The following is a 19,754-nucleotide window of genomic DNA, read 5'->3' on the forward strand; positions in this document are numbered from 1 at the left end:
AAAATTAATTACTCTCCCCAACTAAAAAAAACCCAAAGAAACCCAACACTAAGAAATCCACATGCCCCTCACAAAAGCAGGTATGTCTGTGATATTATATGTGATGTGTGTAACAATTCTTGTAGGAAATGATAGAGGGAAGAAATAAATCTATTCTCAGTGAAGAAGTGGGGGTTAGGAGAAGGAACTGAGAACACAAGTATTATGCATGCCTTGTGCAAGAAAAGAGAGGGAACAAGAAAGGGAATGAGAAAGGAGCCAAAGCTGAACAAAAATTAAAGAATTCCCCAAAAGTTTGCTCCAAGCATACTGACAAAATTTATGAATTGTTTCAAAAAATGCAACAGTTACACACATAGAAAATGACAGAATGTCATTACCTTTCATACAGAACAAGTTAAAAGAGATTATTATTAATAACTTTTAATTACATTGATTTTTGGGGATAACATCTATCTTCCCTTATGTGCTGGAAAGGACAAAGATAATAGTATGGTCAGTTAGAAACAACATTAGTCTTCGATTATAGGGAGGGCAGGAAAAAAGAAATTCTAGGGATTGGAAAAACCCCCCACATCTTTTCAAATCAGATCTGAAGGCACTTATATGGAAGAATAAATCAAGAACAGTGCGACAACTGCATTGCATATCCCTACAGCCCAACTTGAAAGATGACTGGGTGCCTTTATAGATCTACAGATGGCTAGATTTACTTTTATTTGAATCTGAACCCTAAACACTTATGAATATATAAAAAAGACAAATTTCTGATAACTTTTTACTTGTTACGTAACTGTATATCCTATCAACCATAACTTGGAATTAATTTTTGCTTTTAAATATAAAAAGTGAAGAAAGTAAAATACAGCAATTACTATTTTTCTAAGATGGTTCTTTGCCCATACCCCCAATTTTTTTGTAGGATTTATTTTTGGTTTTCCAGCTTATTTTTTAATTATGTGCATTTTAGACAAGATACAATAAGTTTTATTTTGATACCTGAGCATAAAGTACATATCTAAATATGAATACTTAGCTCTGGATTATAGCTAAGGAGGAAAGGAAAGCAGAATTAGTTTAATAACCAGTTAATGAAATGAAGAAATATCCTTTTTACAACAAATTGAAAATGAGAGTTAGATAAATTTTAACTATGACATTTTTTCCCCCAAAATTGGTAGGAAGTAGAATTGGGTGCTAATACATAAATAATTACTACCTCAAGCCAAATATTTTATATTTGCAATGACTTGCAAGTCAGAAAATTAAACTCTGAACAGTGCTTCTGAATCTTTGATGTGCTACTGAAAACATGAGTTAACTGACTGTATTTCATCATTTGTCCTCTGTTCCGAATTGCAACAACTGCATGCTCTTACATATAACTCTAATGACTGTATTCTTATACTTTGACAAGCCACAGTTATCAACAGACATCTCATTCATACAGAAAAGATGCCTTTACATCATTCCTGAAGTTTAAAAATACCTGTAAGACCAGTCGAAGGTTATGCATTGAATATTCTTGAACACCAGAACCAAAGTTTAGGACATTTAAATTATTAGGAGATTTAAATTATATTTTTCTCTATTGGAATTTTCACAGGCAGACTACACTGAAAACATTTTTTTCTCACAAAACCAGCAGAATAGGTATATTATTTTTCACTTTAAAAATAAGATATCAGATTACCTAGTAAAAGGCAAATAAAAGAGGGCATTCTGTCATACTCTTTTAACTGCTGAAACAGTATATGACACTAGTATCATCTCCCAAATTATAGTCCTATCAGTTCACCCTTCTTAAACTTTCATAATTTTGCAGGCTTGTATCTATGACATTGGTTATTCTAAGTCCTGCACAGACTTCTACACAAAAAATGAGGAAGTCTGCTGCAGGGAGCATATTGGTGTAAAATTAAGTTTTAATTTCAAGTCCTAACTTATTCCACTATGGTTTCTCTAAGTGGGCAAGTGAATTTTTTCAGTAGAAGCTTTGACTACCAAGTTAATTTACTAATAAAAATTTCTGAACACATCCTCAACTAATGTGCAATGGAGGTTATGGATCTCATTTGTTTCTTTTTTTTTTAATAACTTATCTACACATAAATTATACTTAAAAGTAAAAATGAACAGTAAGAACTCTCACTGTCCCCAAGCAATAATGAAGAACAGGCTCTTAACTAACATGCTTTCTTTAGAGGTTTGTAACTTTAATTATTTTTTATTTTAGCAGGAGAAGAATCTCAGGAGCTGTACAGGTCCATCTGAACTGTCTCACAAAAATCAATTCTTTCAACTTCAATTGTGCACATCTGCATATGTGCTCCATTTAAACAGTGCTGGCACATTCAGTTTATTCCTTCCTCCTCCTCCTCCTCCTCCTCCTCCTCCTCCTCCTCCTCAGTTACCATTATTGCCATTATGCTACATTATATCTTCATGTCATGGTAGAAACCATACCTTCAGCTTCAGTGCTGCTGAAAATTCTGGATGAACATTGCCAAAACCCTTCCAGAGGTGTACAGAAGAGAGGCTGCATGACAGCGGGAAGCTGCCAGCTATAGGGTAACTTCTCCGTTCAAAACCAAGTACAACCTGTGGATCATTTACCATGGTACCACAGAAGGATTCAGAGGCCATAGGCATAGATCAAACTCTTGATGTAATACATACTCCACCCTTAATTTTTTGCTATTATTCAGCTTACTTCCCAATTCTTCTTTCAAGTCCAACATGTTGATTATCATTTAGCCCATGAGGAACTTCACATTCTTGTTTAAATCCTATGCAGTAATGTATCGCAGCCAAGTTCCAAGAGAATGATCACCCACAGTTTTTTTGTTCTTAAAGGCCAGAGAGGCCTTAACCCAAGAACTCCACCCAGGACATGATTCACAGAGCAAAAATAAGAATTTATGCATCTCAAAGGTGTCAGAACAAGACATTTCAGGCTTAAAGAACAAAGTACAACATGAAATACAAATAAATAAAAAAATTAATATTTTCCCTAAAAATCTCAGATCACCAGTATCTCCACGTGCATTAATGAAGTCCAAATTTCATTAATCCAAGCTTATAATGTATGGGCTGGATTAGCAGACAGTAAAGTGGATTGAAAACTGGCTGAATGGCCAGGCCTAGAGTGTGGTGATCAGTGGTGTGAAGTCCAGTTGGAGGATGACAACTGGTAACGCAGCCCAGGGGTCAATACTGGGTCCAGTCCTGTTAAACATCTTTATTAATGAGCTGAATGATAGGGCAGACTGTATCCTCAGCTAGTTTGCTGATGACACCAGGCTGGGAGGAGTGGGTGATACACCAGAGGGTCATGCTGCCATCCAGAGGGACCTCAACAGGCTGGAGAAATGGCCTAACAGCAACCGCACAGAGCTCAACAAGGGGAAGGAAGTGCAAAGTCCTGCGCCTGGAGAGGAACAACCCCAGCCACCAGTACATGCTGGGGACCACCCAGCTGGAAAGCAGCTTGGCAGAAAAGGCCTCGGAGGTCCTTGTGAACACCAGGCTGCACATGAGCCAGCAATGTGTCCTTGCTGCAAAGAAGGCTAATGGTATCCTCGGCTGTGTTAGCCAAAGTACTGTAAGCAGGTCACGGGAGGTGATCCTTCCCCTCTACTCAGCACTGGTGAGGCCACACCTGCAGCATTGTGTCCAGTTCTGGGTTTCCCAGTACAAGGGAGACATGGACATACTGGAGAACACCCAAGGAAGGGCCATGAAGATGATGAAGGCACTGGAGCATCTCTCTTAAGAGGAAAGGCTGAGAGAGCTGGAACTGTTCAGCCTGGAGAAGAAAAGGATCAGGGGGGATCTTACTCATGTACCAAAATACTTGAAGGGAGGGTGCAAAGAGGATAGAGTATCCTGGTTTCTGCTGGGATAGAGTCGATTGTCTTCCTAGTAGCTGGTACAGTGCTATGTTTTGAGTTCAGTATGAGAAGAATGTTGATAACACTGATGTTTTCAGTTGTTGCTAAGTAGTGTTTAGACTAAAGTCAAGGATTTTTCAGCTTCTCATGCCCAGCCAGCGAGAAAGCTGGAAGGGCACAAGAAGTTGGCACAGGACACAGCCAGGGCACCTGACCCAAACTGGCCAACGGGGTATTCCATACCATGTCATGTCACATCTAGTATATAAACTGCAGGAAGCGCGGGCAGGGGGAATCGCCTCTTGGGGATTAACTGGGTGTCAATTGGCAGGTGGTGAGCAATCACACTGGGCACCATTTGTATATTCCAATCCTTTTATTATTACTGTTGTCATTTTATTAGTGTTATCACTATCATAATTAGTTTCTTCTTTTCTGTTCTATTAAACTGTTCTTGTCTCAGCCCATGAGTTTTAGTTCTTTTCCCAATTTTCGGCCCCATTCCACTGGATGGGGGTCAGTGAGTGAGCAGCTACGTGGTGCTTAGTTGCTGGCTGGGGTTAAACCACGACATGGAGCCAGGCTCTTTTCATTGGTGCCCAGTGACAGGTCAAGAGGCAAGGGCACAAACTGAAACACAGGAGGTTCCCTCTGAACATCAGGAAACACCTTCACTGTGAAGGTGACCGAGGACTGGCACAGGTTGCCCAGAGAGGTTGTAGAGTCTCCATCCTTGGAGATATGCAAAAGCCGCCTCGACATGGTTCTGGGCAACCAGCTGTGGGTGGCCCTGCTTGAGTAGGGTCGGATGGACCAGATAACCTCCAGAGGTCCCCTCCAATCCCAACCATTCTGTGATTCTATGAAACACTCCCTGACAACAACAAGCATACTGCCATGCTTGAAATGAGTGTTTAATCTTTTTTTTTTTTTTTAAATACAAAAAGACACTGTCCCCACTAGTTACAACTTTTTCCAAACACAGTTTCTGTGATTGACTGACCAGTGTTTGTCATCTTTCTCACCAGCTATTCAAGTAAGGTGACAGGTTAAGGGTGTTCACAGGTATTCGTTTCAACTTTCCTAAAGAACACACTGAATTATACAGGGAAAAACAAGCTTCTTCCTACACTTAAAATTATTAATCTGCTTCTTCATTACTTTAAGTAATTTGCTTTACATTTTTTGAAGAAAAGAAATCTGTTCACCTTTCAAACATTTATAGAGATAAAGCAAGTCTACAAACAAGTCAAGTTAACATCCATAGTTTATTACAAATATGCTCACTGATCTTTACCTTTGTGAGCGGCACTAACAGGAAAATTTTTTTTCTACAAGTAACATAAATACTTCTGATGCTGTAACTGACAAACTTACAGAACAAATTTCCAAAATACATACCTCTAAATGCACTGATATCCCCATAGTGTACTTGGAGCACAAAAAATCTGCCACCTGTTTCTCCTCCAACTCTGAATCCAACACCTAAGAGAAGGAAAATGCATTGTTTTCAGAAATGATAAAATGTAAGATTACTGCCAACCATATCTAAAAATACAAATCACTGTAATGACGTAGAGTGAAGGGGTAGAAAATTTCAGAGACACCAATGTCCTGAAAACTGGGAAAACCACCATCACAACACATGTTCCCAAACAGACTAAGAAGCTAGGACCACAATTTAGTTATTAATGAACAGATATCCGCATTCAGTAGAGAATTCTCTCAATCCAAGAATATTAATACAGATTTTATATATATATACACCACTATATTAAAAAAAATTAGAAAAATCAAGTTTTACCAGCCTTGTAGGATTTGGTAAACTTTAATTTCTCATACAACCTGTGAATGATACAAACTGATTAACACTGACTTACTAAGAACACAATGAGAATGAAAAGATAAAAAGACCTGTAGTAAAATATTTTGAGATGCAAATTTCTGTATGCAGAAAAAATCTTGTGGAATTTATGAAGCTACATTACTTGTTGACAGAAGTAAGCACAGGCGCGGATGAAAATGGAAGAATTTGAAATAACGAAATGGCAAAATATCACCATCACCAAAAGGGATTTCTCTAAACTGATTCTACAATGAACACTCTTCAAAAGAAGAGAGAAAGCAATTTCTTCCTATTCGGTCAGTGAATCCCACTAGATTAAACACTGCCCACGGCAAAGCCTTCTTATAAATGGGACTGCAGCCTCTTTGTGCACAAATGTAGTATCATTATGAACACTCTCCACAAACCTTGTATTTATGAACAGCTTAAAGCCAAGAAAATTACTACTAGCTGGGGTTTAACAGCAAAGCAAATACCAGGCTTCCATAGAATCCTTCAAACAATGTTTTTTTAAATTTGACATTCTGATAACGAAATCGAATAACATTCATGCTGATAAGTGTGTGAATGGATTATTAAAAATAAACCTCTTCATGATACTGTGCACTGCTCCTGGTTTTGAAAGGAGGCAGTAAAAGATAAAAGAAAAAAAAAATTAGAATTCCAGGTATTTTCAGACTGAGGCTGTATAGATGGTAGATATTTCTAGGACCCTTAGTGGTTATTAGAAAGAACCACTTCTCCCTGTATTCCAGACATATCACTCCAAGTAGCTTAGTAAATTTTGACTGAATTCAGTGAAGTAATCTATCATACAAGAAAATGGGTATATAAGCATCTTATTCAACCGCATCAAAGTACTGAAAAATGAAAAGCACATAAAATTGTCAAGTACACTTAAGACACAGAAAAAAATCAGTGTTTACACTGAACTTGTTTGTGCTTTCCCAAACACACAAAAATATTTTAATGCAGTTTGTGTGCTACTGAAAGATATATAAATAGTAACATGCAGTAGGAATCGCAAGTTTAATGCTATATAAAAATAAAGCATTTTATTATGACCATCATCTCTCCCTGAGCCTTTTTTCCCCTCTACTGAAACCCATAATGTTATAGCAAACAGGATGACAAAAAAACCCCAAGTATATTAGCTAGCATAATATATTCATAGTTATGAGGCTGATGTTTATACAGTTTCCATCAACTAGACGTAATAAAAATATTATAGGAAGTTCCTAGACATGCCAGGTGCTTAATTCCACGTCCTCTTCTCCCCTGCCTCTGTATACAAGGAACTTCACATTAAAGGCACAATACCTTTGGGTAGCCTGGTGGGTGGAGCATTTCTTGCCCAAGCATACAAAATGTTAGATTTGTCTTTGCATGTTCCTTCATCACAGTCCCTAAAAATATGAGGAAAGAAAACAAAAGGGAATATAATTTTTTGATTTTGAAATCAGAAAAGGGCAGGTCAATTAATCCAAACCCACTAATTTTAAGATCTATGAAGTTTTTTTTGGATGTATGTTGAATAAACACAGTTCTTTAAATGCTTTCCTGGTTATCTTTAGATCCTCCATCTTCTCTTTTTTTTCTCCTCCCTCTGCCTTAAGATAGTGTTAGGCAAACAGGGTCAAAACCATAGACAGTTCTGATAGTCCCTGCCAGCCTAATAGCCAGAAATGAAAAGAAATAAAGGAACCTTTTGTGAGAATGAACCATATGAAAATTTCTAGCATTATTAGCTCAAGGGCCACAGAATAACAATGGCTGCCATATTTACACAGAGGGACAGGACTCATGTGCAAAGCAGAAAAAACCCAGAAGACATCAAAGCTTTAAGTCAAAACTGAGAGTTAAAATTAATGTAAAAACCATTGACAAAAAAAAGGTGACAAGAAACTGTACATGAACCAGCACATAAGAGGCACTCATGTGCTTCCCTGTACTTAATGCAAGCTCACTGCTTGAAGTTAATTTTTATTCCACTGCACAATTTATTTTTTTTATAAACAGAAAAATCACACACACACCAAAAAAAAAACCTGAAGAAAAAAAAGAAAGAAAAAAGAAGTGTTTGCCAAGTTACAGACCACAAACAGGTCACAAATACTTACAATAACAGATCTCTACAGTTGTCCTTAGTCTGTGCAGCTAACACCTTGCCACTGACACTAAGGATGGAGTGTGAAAGACTCTCAAAGACTGTTAAGCTCTAGATACCTTGAATCCACAAGAACTGATAAACTCACGGCATAGACACTACCAAATCTGTAAAAGGCCAGTCAGACACAGTTGTATGGACAGTAAAATGTACCCGGACCACATCCAAGAGGGCACTGCCACATATAGCCACAGCTATTTGTGGATGTAGGCTACAGGATGATATACACGGATAACCAGAGCCCTTCTGAGGGGCTTTCCAAACAGCCACCTAGAAGCCACTTCTCCATCTTGATCCTCTATTAAGGAAAAGGGTTAGTTACAGACTGTATTTGTATGTTCTTCAGTGGCAAAGCATTGCAGCACTGAGCACAGAATGTAGAAGTCATTCCACAGGTGCAGCATACATGGCTATGACTTTTAGAAAGCCTAAACCTGAAACTATTCAGACTACATCAACTAATCAAGCCAGATGCAATGAAGGTTGATACCCATGCCAGGTTTTCAATTCAAAACAACCAGCCCCTTCTCTGTTTATTATTGCTGGTAAAAGGAGACCTGGGAAAACATTTGTACACATAAAGCACGGTTTCAGTCACCTCAAATACTGGGGAAAATAGTCTCACACAGTGTGAGGAAGAGTATAAAAGCATAAAAGACCAGGACTTCTAGCAGATGCAGTCTCTTGAGGATGCCTGAGCCATATGTGACACCTCTCAGAAGAAATGATGATGTTGCTTCCAGGCTGCTCTCCCAGAGATAACCAGTTCTTCCTGCATGTAGGGAAAACCACCTCAGCGGGACATTATGCGTTTCTGTGATCCCAGAGAGACCTACTGCAACACAGCTGCTGTGTTTTCTTCTGACAGAAAGCATCGCCATAATCAATCATCAGACTACCAAGAGAAAAGGGAACATGCCACTTCTTGCTCTGCATTAATTTTGCTCATAACACATGTTTCTAGACCTTCACAACTACTAGTTTGGTCATCTCCCCCTTCACACATTCCCCAATGGACAAGCAAAACATATTTCAGGATAAGTGAAATGTTTCACCCCTAACAATTCATACAGCTGCAGGTAAAAGCTGTGCAGGTTTCCACTGCTACAATCTAAAAAAAACCAGAAGACTTCAGGGATCTAACCAGGTATTGAGCTGAGTTTGGAAATGTGTTGAAGAGATTAGTTAGGAGGAACAACAGCAGAAGCCACAGCACAGTTGCAGCTTCACTGCCACACTCTGGGCCACATAGCCTTCATTTATATGATGCTACTTTTTAGAACCATATTAGCTTGGTAACAAAAACTGCATAGGCTGTTCTAAACTTTCCTCCTGAGACGCTGGCCAATGGAGGGAGAAGACTGCAGGGGAGAAAGATGAAATACACACATTGCTCTTTCATTACGCTTAAAAAATGGTCAACCCTCTCATTTAGTCATCAATGCTGATCTTGAAACATTTGAGTTTTCAGAAAAAAACAAACCTACAGGAGATTACAAAGAAGAGTTAAGATAACTCATGGAACAGATTTAAAAGCAGAAAGCTAGTAAAAAGTATAAATTTACAAACAACAACAAAAAAATTTAACCCATCACTGAAATTCATAGCTTCTTTACGTGCAAAAAATCATGAGATTCTGAATAGAATGAGTAGCACAGAATACCTTAAAAATGGACTGTCACTGCATACTATACAGTACTGTACTAACAACTAATTTTGACTGTGGTCAAAATTTGGGGGTGAGAGGGGGAGGGGAGGGTGTGGAAATAGAGCTTACTGACTGCTGCTCAGATCTTTGCTTTTTGTGAACTCTCCTGGACTTTTGAAAGGCATTATTCTCCATCTTCAGCAAGCTCAGGAGCTGAGTTTTTTAATGGCACCGGGGTTTTGACTAGTTACCTGGACCAGAAGCAAAATATTTCACTATGTCAGCAAGCCATAGGGTATCGTTTTAGGATATTTGCAGTGTTTGGGAAAAAATAATTTTTTACATTTGTTTCTCTATTACACTATATTCTAACCAAGACTTGTGAAAAAAAAATAATTGAGGTGATTGAGTAAGAAAAAAGATCATTTTTCGTTCTTGAGCTGAATGGTGCAGAACATTCTGCAGCAGTGACAATGGTAAGAAACTATACTCAGGAATACATATCTTTATATTGTTCCCACTCTCTCCTAAGCAGTGAAATACAAGTATTTCACTAAACCAGTCTTCACGTCTTTTGCAACCTTTACTGAAGTATTGATGTCAGAAGCTTCCCAAACCACACTCTCCTGCCAACAGAAGCAGCTAGTCTGACAGAGGAATTACTGGGTGGTGATCTACAATCTGTACTTAACACATTTGCTTAGATTAGGTAACTATTTAAAGTTGCCCAGCCTGATCCCAAAATAAAGGCCATGACTATGAATCATCTCATTTACGGGAGCTCATTTCTGTGTCAGGTTTGACACAGCGTGAGACCTGTCTTGCTAGGCGACTCAGAAGTTCTGAGTAATTCAACATCTTCTTTTAAATCATTCAAGTGTGTTCTTGATTATCTTTGGAGAATCCGAACTTCTGATGAATCAGCTCAGGCATGCTACTTTGATTTCAGCACAGTTTATAAGGTCAGGCAAAACTTCTTGTCACAGTGGCTGAACTGCTTTTAGGGCTAATTATGAACAAGAAACAGAAGCAGCTAAACCTTTTTTGGTGCACTGAACAAAACCTGAGCAAACAAGCCTTGGGAACCTATATTTCTGTGGAAAGGCCTGGGTATTTCAAGAAGGGAGAAACACCTGTGCACCCCTTTAGCATTTGTTCAGATAAAGATTCTACGTTCTAAGTGAACGTGTCACTGCAGCACCAGCACAGGTCCCACACCGTTAGACAGCCCTTCAAGAAGCCAGGGGCATTTGCATGAATAGCATCACATCACCAGAAGAGCCAGCAGGCCAGAGTGGCGACACAGATTTTGGCTCAGCGCTTGCTATGGCCACAGGGCAGCTAATCCAGAGTTTTCTGGATGCTGTATCTTCCCCTCTCCCATTCATCCACACTCAAAACTGGCCTGAATAAAATTTCAAGCCTCAGGGAAATTAAATTTGTCCTTGCATTCTGAATGCTCCTCAAGCACTATTTTTTCCATAATACACCTAATCCACATCATGATGGTATGAAAAATAGCTCTTGACTTGGTATTTTTAATGTTCTTGCAACTGATTACATACCATCTAACTAATGTTGCCCAGAATTTTGCTGTAGAAACTACAATAAAGCAAAAAATCAAAGTAGTATGCCTTAATTGAATAAAAATGGCTATGTCAAAATGTTGACCATATAAACAATGAGGGAAGGATCCTTGCTAAACAAGTCTTTTAGTGGTGTCCTCAAATATCAGTTCTCAACCAACCATTCTTTCCCCAAGTAGATGGAAGAGCAAGTGAAGTCATCACTTAATAGTCTGCAGGTAACAAAAAGAATAACAAATAACAAAACAAAATAAAAACAAAACCCAAAGATGTTTCATGATTAATACACAGTCACCAGAATTACTTTAACAAAATTAGTTCTAATGGCTCGAAGCCTCTAGTGAATCTAAACTAGTAGGAAAATGCTTTTAAACTATACGTACTCTACGCAATGACTTACAAAATGTGCAACAGTTTCTACACATCTGGACATTTAATCGAACATACTTACAACACATTTATAGATATACACATATATGTGTATACACACACATATATGTCTATACACATATATACTACACTAATTATATATACACACACAGACACATAGTAAACAAGCATTTATACAAGCTTTTGTGTCAAACAGGCCCAAATGCATCTGTTCTTCTCCAGGAAGTGACAGTACAGCCGGGGAGCTAAAACTACGTGAACCCTCGTCTCAAACCTAGGACTTTTGTCTGATTCAGCTTTGAAGAACTTTATGACTTTCCAGCTTTTGATCCATCTCTTCATATTTGAAAGCTTAGGAACTAAACATTTCACCTACATCTTCAGAACATGAGCTAGGTGTGAGTTAAGCATCATCTTGTGACTTCACCTCAATGCAAGCACGTGATCAATCTATAACAATATAATTCTTTCATGTACGGATTATTTCAAGGCTCTAATAAAACTACTGCCCGACATATGAAAACAAAACATACTACAAGTACAATCTACTCAGTTTTAAATAGGACACTCAAGATGTAAACTGGTTTTAACAGGCCACAATTGTTTCATGTTGGTATATTTTTCCCATTAAACTATTCAAAAAATATATTCTAACATATAAGATACAACAAAAAACACAGAAAAGCTGTCTGCTGGGAAAAGAAATCAATAGAAATTCTATGCTTTCACAGTTTTACTTTTATCTGAACTTTTTAAGCACATGCTTTTCTTGCAAGACAAGATTACAACATTTTCAGTATTAGAACTGTTGGTTGATAGGTAGAAGGGAGATAAAACTTCTGACGAAAGTTTGTTGTATGCTTAAAATATTAATCAAATCATCACCCAAAAACATGTAGAGATTATTCCAAATAATCAATTCATACTTTTTAGTGGAAAATATATTATACTATGCTATTAGCTCTAAATTCCAGCTCTAGTTACCTTTTTGGTAAATATTTAAAAGATAAATAGTGATTACACAACTCTATCAGAAAATCTGTATTAAAATTTTTCCACATATAAGCTTTGCAGTGTCAGCAAAACTACCTTACCTTTTCTCTCTTGAAAACCTGGAGAAAACTTGCAAAATTACTGACAGACCATTAATTTCCACCCACCTTCACATTCTCTTCACTTTGGCTGCCCATACCTGTTTTAGTGGTATTGAGAGCTTCCCTCTGCCCTTACTGCTTAGGCATTTTGCAAGGCAAGTCAACTACCAAACCACTTGACTCAGAGAAGCTTCTTCAGCTTACCCTTACAATACTTCTTCACACACAGAAAAGCAGCCAACTATAGAGGAAGCGTAGATTTCTTGGTATCTAATAGCACCCTGCCCACTATAGCTCCTGATTCTGCCTCGGAGACAGTCAATTAGTCATGAAGAATCAGAAAACAGATCTTTTTCTCCACCTTACAGAGGAGTTAGTTAAAAAATAAACACTTTAAGTGTAGAAAGACTGGAATGTTATACACTTCTTCTTCCTTACAATTTTTTCTACTTTTCCAATAAGTTAAGACACTGGAAAAGGTTTATGTAGAAGCAATTAAAAAGGAAAGTTAGTACAATAACAAAAGCAAGTTGCAACTCTTACCAGTAATTTTCAGTAGAAGAGGGTTCATTACATCCGAAAAGTAACATATGATGGACAGTGTCCATGCTGGCATGAGGCTTAAAGTCAACTGAAAAACAAAATGATAAAACAAATAAACTATCCTTACTCTCACCATTAGTTACATCAGCAAGAGCATTTTGTGCCATTCTTTCTCTGCAATACTAGGAACATGGCATGTACATCCCCACTCATATATTTACCTTCTGCATTCTACTTACAAGCTTTACTTAAATTCCCATTCAACAGCCTGTCTCCCAGGCTAAAACACTGTACCTCACATAGTCATTAAGAAAAGAAATTCCAAGTTCCCACTGAAAATTGCTGCTGCTGTTTTTCCCCGAAAGTTAAATATGACACTTAGTAAAAAAATCCATGTATCCCAAACCACAAAATTTTACTGAAACCAGTCTAATTTCAATCTAGATTCAAAATTTGCACTTGTGATTTAGTCATACTTTTCTACTTCTTCATCAAAAATACAAACAGTAAGTTACAGTTAAGAGTAACTAATATCTTATGTGTTAGTGATATCTTCTTCCAGTATTCCACCCGGTTTACATATTTGCTGCATCTTTCTTGGGACAACAGTTCCAAGATGGGATTATGATTTATTCTCACTAATAATGTCAAACCCTTGGAGGGTTTTTAAACCTTATCCTACAGCACAAATTCCAAAACAGTGGAATCAGTCCTGCCCTTACATGTACATAGGCACTGAGGAACCTTCAAGGAAGTGTCTTTTAGCTCTTGTAAGAGTCTTAACATGAGCAAATGGTGAAGCTGCAAACCACTGAAACACTATTCTGCTCCCAAAGTTTGTGGATTTATGTGCAGACTGAACTCAGTATTTTAACATGCTGCTGAAGCAGGGTTCCTGAAGTGAATGATGATGTGGATTATTGACCCAGTTTTGTAAGGGAAAAAAAACTAATCAAATAGCTTCTAACCCTATTTTTGGAGCTGAGGCCTGTTGTGAAAAGTGAGGAAAACCAGCCAAAAGTTAAGGCATGTGAGTCAAAGTCTAGCTTGAAAACGTAAGGCATGAAGTCAGATTTTAAGAAAATGAGCACGCCAGAGCTGAGTGCTTGATTTGGGAAGTAAGAGATGCATGCACATGCCCTGGGAGGGTACTTCGAGCACCACGTATGAATTCAGAAGTGCTAAACTTGCCACCATGATTAAAGTCTAAAGACTACACAACACCTTTTTTTTCCCTACAAGCAAATAATACTAATTTCACAGCTAAAAATCTAATTTGCGCTACAGAAAGACCTTCTGTTTTGATGGTTTTATCCGTAACAATTAGTGAAATTATTGTTAACTCTCACATGGGACAGACAATGTGTCATTTTATGTGGACTTCCTACCTTAGTTTTCAGGTGTTTCAGGTGTTTTAAGCTGCTGCTACCAATTTAAGCGAGAGATTAAATTTCTGAAGGAGTTTATAAGCAGTTCACAGATGTGAAATCTAATAAAGTTTATTGTCGAACTTGATACCTGTACAAAACATACTTTAAATAACAACTACAAGGGCAGCCGTCAATAAAGGTAAAAACAAAGGTTAGTGCATGGATGGGACCTTTAAGCACTATTATAAAACATATTACAAATAGCTTACTAAATACACTCTTACTAGTAGAAAATGATGCACCACAGTTAACAAACCAAAAATCAGATTTCTGCATAAGCCACTTGTACACACTATTTTAGCTCACATATCTCATCATTGTTTCTGCAAGAAGAGCTGAAAAACCTCTAAGTCTGCCTGTGAGCTCAAGAGAGCTTTGTACAGTTGGTTACTCTATTCCTGTATGGTTATTTTCTTAGCACCACACTGAGGCTTATACCCTCCCAAACAGAAGGTCAAAAAAAAGCCATATAAAAAATCCTATGTGTAAAAGCCATACAAATTAGCATAAAATTCAAGCCAAATGTAGTACCTGTCACTACCAAAGGCTTAAGAAATATCAAACAAAAGCCTTATAATCCTAGTTGAGAGCCTCCACATTTTACAATAATGACCAGAAAATTACTCAATAGTTAAATACTTTTTATGCATGGAGGAGTGCTACAAAATGATTACTAAAATAACAGTTAACAGTTTTGGTGTATATATACTAAATCTGAATAAAGTCTGACTTACTTTCTTGACCAAGTACTACTTTGAATTATGAACTCCAGGAAAAACAGGAGTGAAGAGAACATGACATCAGTTTAATCTTAACAGTTTCTAGTTAATGTATTTACTTAAAAAATTAATTTCAAAGATGTTCATCTTTACAAATAACAACTCAATATGAAGTTGATATTATTTATTTTTTAAAAAAAATTGCTGTCTTCCCTATAATGGAATTAACTTTAAAGAAATTTATCAACATATCGGTGTCCATGTTTTGGCAGATTAGGGAGACATCAGAGGCCTTCAACACAGTGAAGTCATCATTACTTGCCAATAGGAAGTTTATATATGCCCTCCTAGAGTAACAAACCTGCAGTGTCTCAGACTCATGTATGGACAAAGAGTAATAAATCATCTAATTACTTCAATTTGTGTTGCTAAACGTAATAGGCTCCATCTCATTTCTACAGCACAATCTGACAGACACTTACCATGAGTCAGTAAGAAAAAGACACATTTATTTACTAGTCACCCATGTGGATGAACGTAAGAAGCTAAAGATGACAGTCAAATTTTTCGGCCGAGTGGCTTGCTGTCAGACTCAATTCTTACAAGTGTCTGTAGAGCACCCTTTAGCTATCACTACAGCTCGGTAATCAAAAAGTGATTTTTATCAATGCCTGTACCATTAGACTCAATCTAGTTTCTAGTTTAGCTACTTATTGATAAACATTAATCAAACATGAGGTGGAAGAAGTAAACTGCAATATGTTTATAAAATGCAACTGGAAAGATACTTTCTTGAAAAATTACATATTAATCTCACTCATTAATTCTTTTACATATTAATCTCACAGACATTTCATTTCACAGAATCAAAAGGTATGTTCCTAACATTAACCTAAATGTAAACCAACCCACCCCACAAACAAACATTTGCCTCCCCCCAGTTGTCAGCATTTATAGCCCTTTGGGACAGAAAAACAACTGTTTCAAACAGAAATCTCAGCTTTGACAGTCTGACCCTCCACTAAAGTGTATCACACAGAAAACTAACTGGATCTGCAAAAATACATAGATGCACCCCTGAAAAAGACCTCTAGGGCAAAACTTGCTCTACTCCTCCTTCTAGTTGGTAACATTTCATAAGTAAGTTTCATCAGTTCCTTCTTTTGATAATGTCTGAGAACTGACTCTGACCAAGTTGGTAAACTTTGGTACAGTATCCTTCCAGCTTTGCAATATGAAGTTATACCCATTGTCCCTGTGCAAGCTGGACCATCTACTGGTTTTAAATCTTGAGGGGAATAGCAAAGCTGAAGGCTGAATTCAAAGTCCTCAAATATAAAATCAATAACAAATTACTAAAAATGTAGTACTGCCCACATACAATGCTAAAAAGGAAGTTCTCGCTTCCAAGGTCCTTATATTTTACCGGTATGCAAAAAACCTATCCTGCTACAGGTTCTATAAACAGAACCTTCTCTTCCACATGGTCTTGGAGGATGGAAGAAAATGGGGTAAAAAATAGGAAAACAAAGTAAAAAAGGAATAAACAAGTGATTCTTGGTCAAAGTGTAAGGACACTTGGTCATAAAAGTGTCCTTTTAAAGTGTAAAAGGAAAAAAACCCCAACAACACAGAAAAGAGAAGGCATTTAATTGGCAGCGTTATGTGCAAATAAAATGAACTAGAGGCAGAACATGTAGCTTCTGGTCTCAGCTTTATCATTGCACTGTCTCAGAAACCCAGGTTATTGTTTTAATTCTGTGTAATCACATCTTTTCATGTTGAAGCTCTTCAGAACATAGTCTTCTCAATACATCACTGAACAACAACCCAGAGTGACAGTTCATATGTTAGTTTTTAGATGCCTCTATCACAAAGTAAAACAGTAATTAATGAATGTTAATTACACCATTTATTTGCAATGCAATGAATGCCGATTCTGCTTAAACCATAAAAATGTAGACACTATTGTTTTAAAAAGAAGTATTTCATTCTCTGTGTGTCAATCTACTATGTTTATTTAAGCAACACAAAATACACACATGCACATAAGTTATTAGCTTCACAACACTTAATGGTATTAAGAAGTATTTAAGGAAAAATTCCATTAAGCATCTCATTTCTTAGATGATGATATCTATTGTAAAAATCTCTTTCCCGAGAAGAAGATTTAATTTGCTATCCAAGTATTTCATAAGATAGGTCAGTTTGCATTCCTTCTATTCTCTACAATTGTATATGTTTGAGTCTACTCAGACTTGTCCGTTGACAAGGCACTTCAGGACATGGTTTAGTGGGCATGGTTGGTGGTTGGACTCGATGATCTTGAGGGTCTTTTCCAACCTAAATGATTCTATGATTCTACTCTTCCAATAATTAGGTAACTTCTGTTGATTGCGAAGACTCCAATCTGACAAATCTTTTCCACTGAAAACACTTTCCAGTGACTTTACTGAAGTGAGAAGGAACTGATCACATGCTTAAGATTGACCACATGCCTATCCATTCTAGTGGAAGGGACCAAAGAGAAAAAAACAAAAGCAAGCAATTTTGTTTTATTTTCAAGGCATCCAGATACAAGAGGTTGTAAGCAACGCTATCATGGGAAAACTTCATGTTCACAGAACAACACGTTTTTTTAAATTTGCTCACCAAGTTCCTCTTGCTCTTCAAAGCTCCACCTGACAACTAGAATGGTTTCTTTGTCCAGACCTTATTCTCTTTGTATTCACATGTACTAAAGCACAGTGATCACTGGAAAGGTGAACAAATCCTACAAAAATCTTGTGAAGACCCTGTAAACACCGAAAACCTAAAAGTTTCTCAGTCTTCGGAGAAAAAAAATGGCTAATCTTGCATGATTCACATTGAGACTGCATAAATACCACTTCTAAGCAAATTCTTTTCGTAGGTCCTTTCAAACATATACACCACTGAAAGAAGTTTATGTAGCTTTAACACATGTAAACACCAAAGCAGAGAACTAAATGTGCAGCAATCTATGAATTAACTACACAATTTTGCAACTCGGTGAAGCACTATATAAAAATTGCTTATGCAGCAGGTTAGTATTATGCCTTTCTATATTCCACCTAAAAGCAGAAGAGTCTACTGCACACACTGCACAGCAAGTATAGTTTATCAGAGAATGAAAACCTCCCTTTTATGCTCATTTTAACTTCTGGGGTCAAACTCACAGCCAACATGTGAGGTCAGGTTCTGACTTCTTTATAAAACAGATATACAAAGAAAGCACTGAAGAAAATTTACTCATTTTTGTAGTTACTATAATATAACATGAAAATCTAACCAGAATACTCTATTTCTGAAGGATTTCCACAAGGAAATCCATGTAGAAAAATAGTCTTATAATACACTACAACAAAATCTACATAGGATTCCCACTATATTTATTTTAAGTGCCGATATCCTAAAATGCAACAAAAGAGTAAGGGAAGAAAAATATAGAGGTTTTAACTTCTCATTGTTTTCTTTTATTTCTGTTTATAGCATTTTCTGATACTGAAGCTATCTTCAGCCAAACCAACAAGCCTTCTCTCTACCTGAACAACTGTATGTTCACAAGCAGGGCAAAATAAAAAGTATCTCAAAGACTTTCTGAACAGATGGTGTTGTTTTGCTCATCTATATGATCTCAGCGTTTGTACACTATTACAGTACTTCCTTCTATTTGTCTGCCATCTTATTCATGCCACAACATTATTAAAAAAAAAAAAAAAAAAGGAGGCGAGAGGGTTTGGGTTTGTTTTTTTCCCCCAGATAAGTAAAATCTTACTGCGGCCAACACTGACTGTAAGTACAAAGGATTTACCGCCTGTACCAGCAGGTAAATAAACAGTCTGCTCAGTGGAGCAGAATTAAGTATCCGGCCAGAGACAGAACGCCAATACTTTACAAATGGGCCTCTTTGGTACTGACAGCCAGAGGCATCTGCATGCAGCTCCCTAACTAATATTACTCATGAATCTCTCCAGATACAGTTTGTTCTCTTGACTCTAAGTAGCTCTCTCTCATTTGTTTCTGCATTAGACATGATGACTGCATTTTGGAAACTCTGACAGCCAAAGATTAAGTCAATATGAGTCAAAGAAAAAAAGAAAATGCTGAGGTTCTTCAAAATGGCTTGCTTAGGTTCTTCCAGTCAACCAATACTCACCTACATAGGCTTCATCATCGACCGGCAGGGGTACTGACATGCAGAGGTAGGTATCAGACTATTAAAAGACAAAAGAACAGAAATTACCTTTAAATTGGGAATATTCAGAATGAAAAGAGAAACAAAGCACCAAAATTCTCTACACTTTCTAAAGATCAATGTGAGAATGCTGAATAAACTAATATATAAAAATTACATACTTATAAGCCTTAGCACTGAATTTATTTGCAGTGGTTAACAAACACTGTCCCCTCCCTGTCC

General features: G+C 37.2%; 1 protein-coding gene across 5 annotated transcripts in view; it reads right to left on the minus strand.

Annotated features, from left to right (window-relative positions):
- PAM (peptidylglycine alpha-amidating monooxygenase) overlaps window positions 1-19,754 on the minus strand; it is a 151,205-nt gene that overhangs the window by 50,257 nt on the left and 81,194 nt on the right. For all 5 annotated transcript variants that reach the window (XM_049796313.1, XM_049796314.1, XM_049796317.1 and 2 more), the window contains 4 exons: window positions 19,494-19,551; window positions 13,168-13,255; window positions 7,060-7,145; window positions 5,295-5,378 (listed from right to left, as the gene is read on the minus strand). In XM_049796313.1, the coding sequence (XP_049652270.1) occupies window positions 5,295-5,378; window positions 7,060-7,145; window positions 13,168-13,255; window positions 19,494-19,551 (316 nt within the window). The remainder of the gene's footprint in view (window positions 1-5,294; window positions 5,379-7,059; window positions 7,146-13,167; window positions 13,256-19,493; window positions 19,552-19,754) is intronic.

Source organism: Accipiter gentilis, chromosome Z, assembly GCF_929443795.1.
Source record: "Accipiter gentilis chromosome Z, bAccGen1.1, whole genome shotgun sequence".
Lineage (NCBI taxonomy): Eukaryota > Metazoa > Chordata > Aves > Accipitriformes > Accipitridae > Astur > Astur gentilis.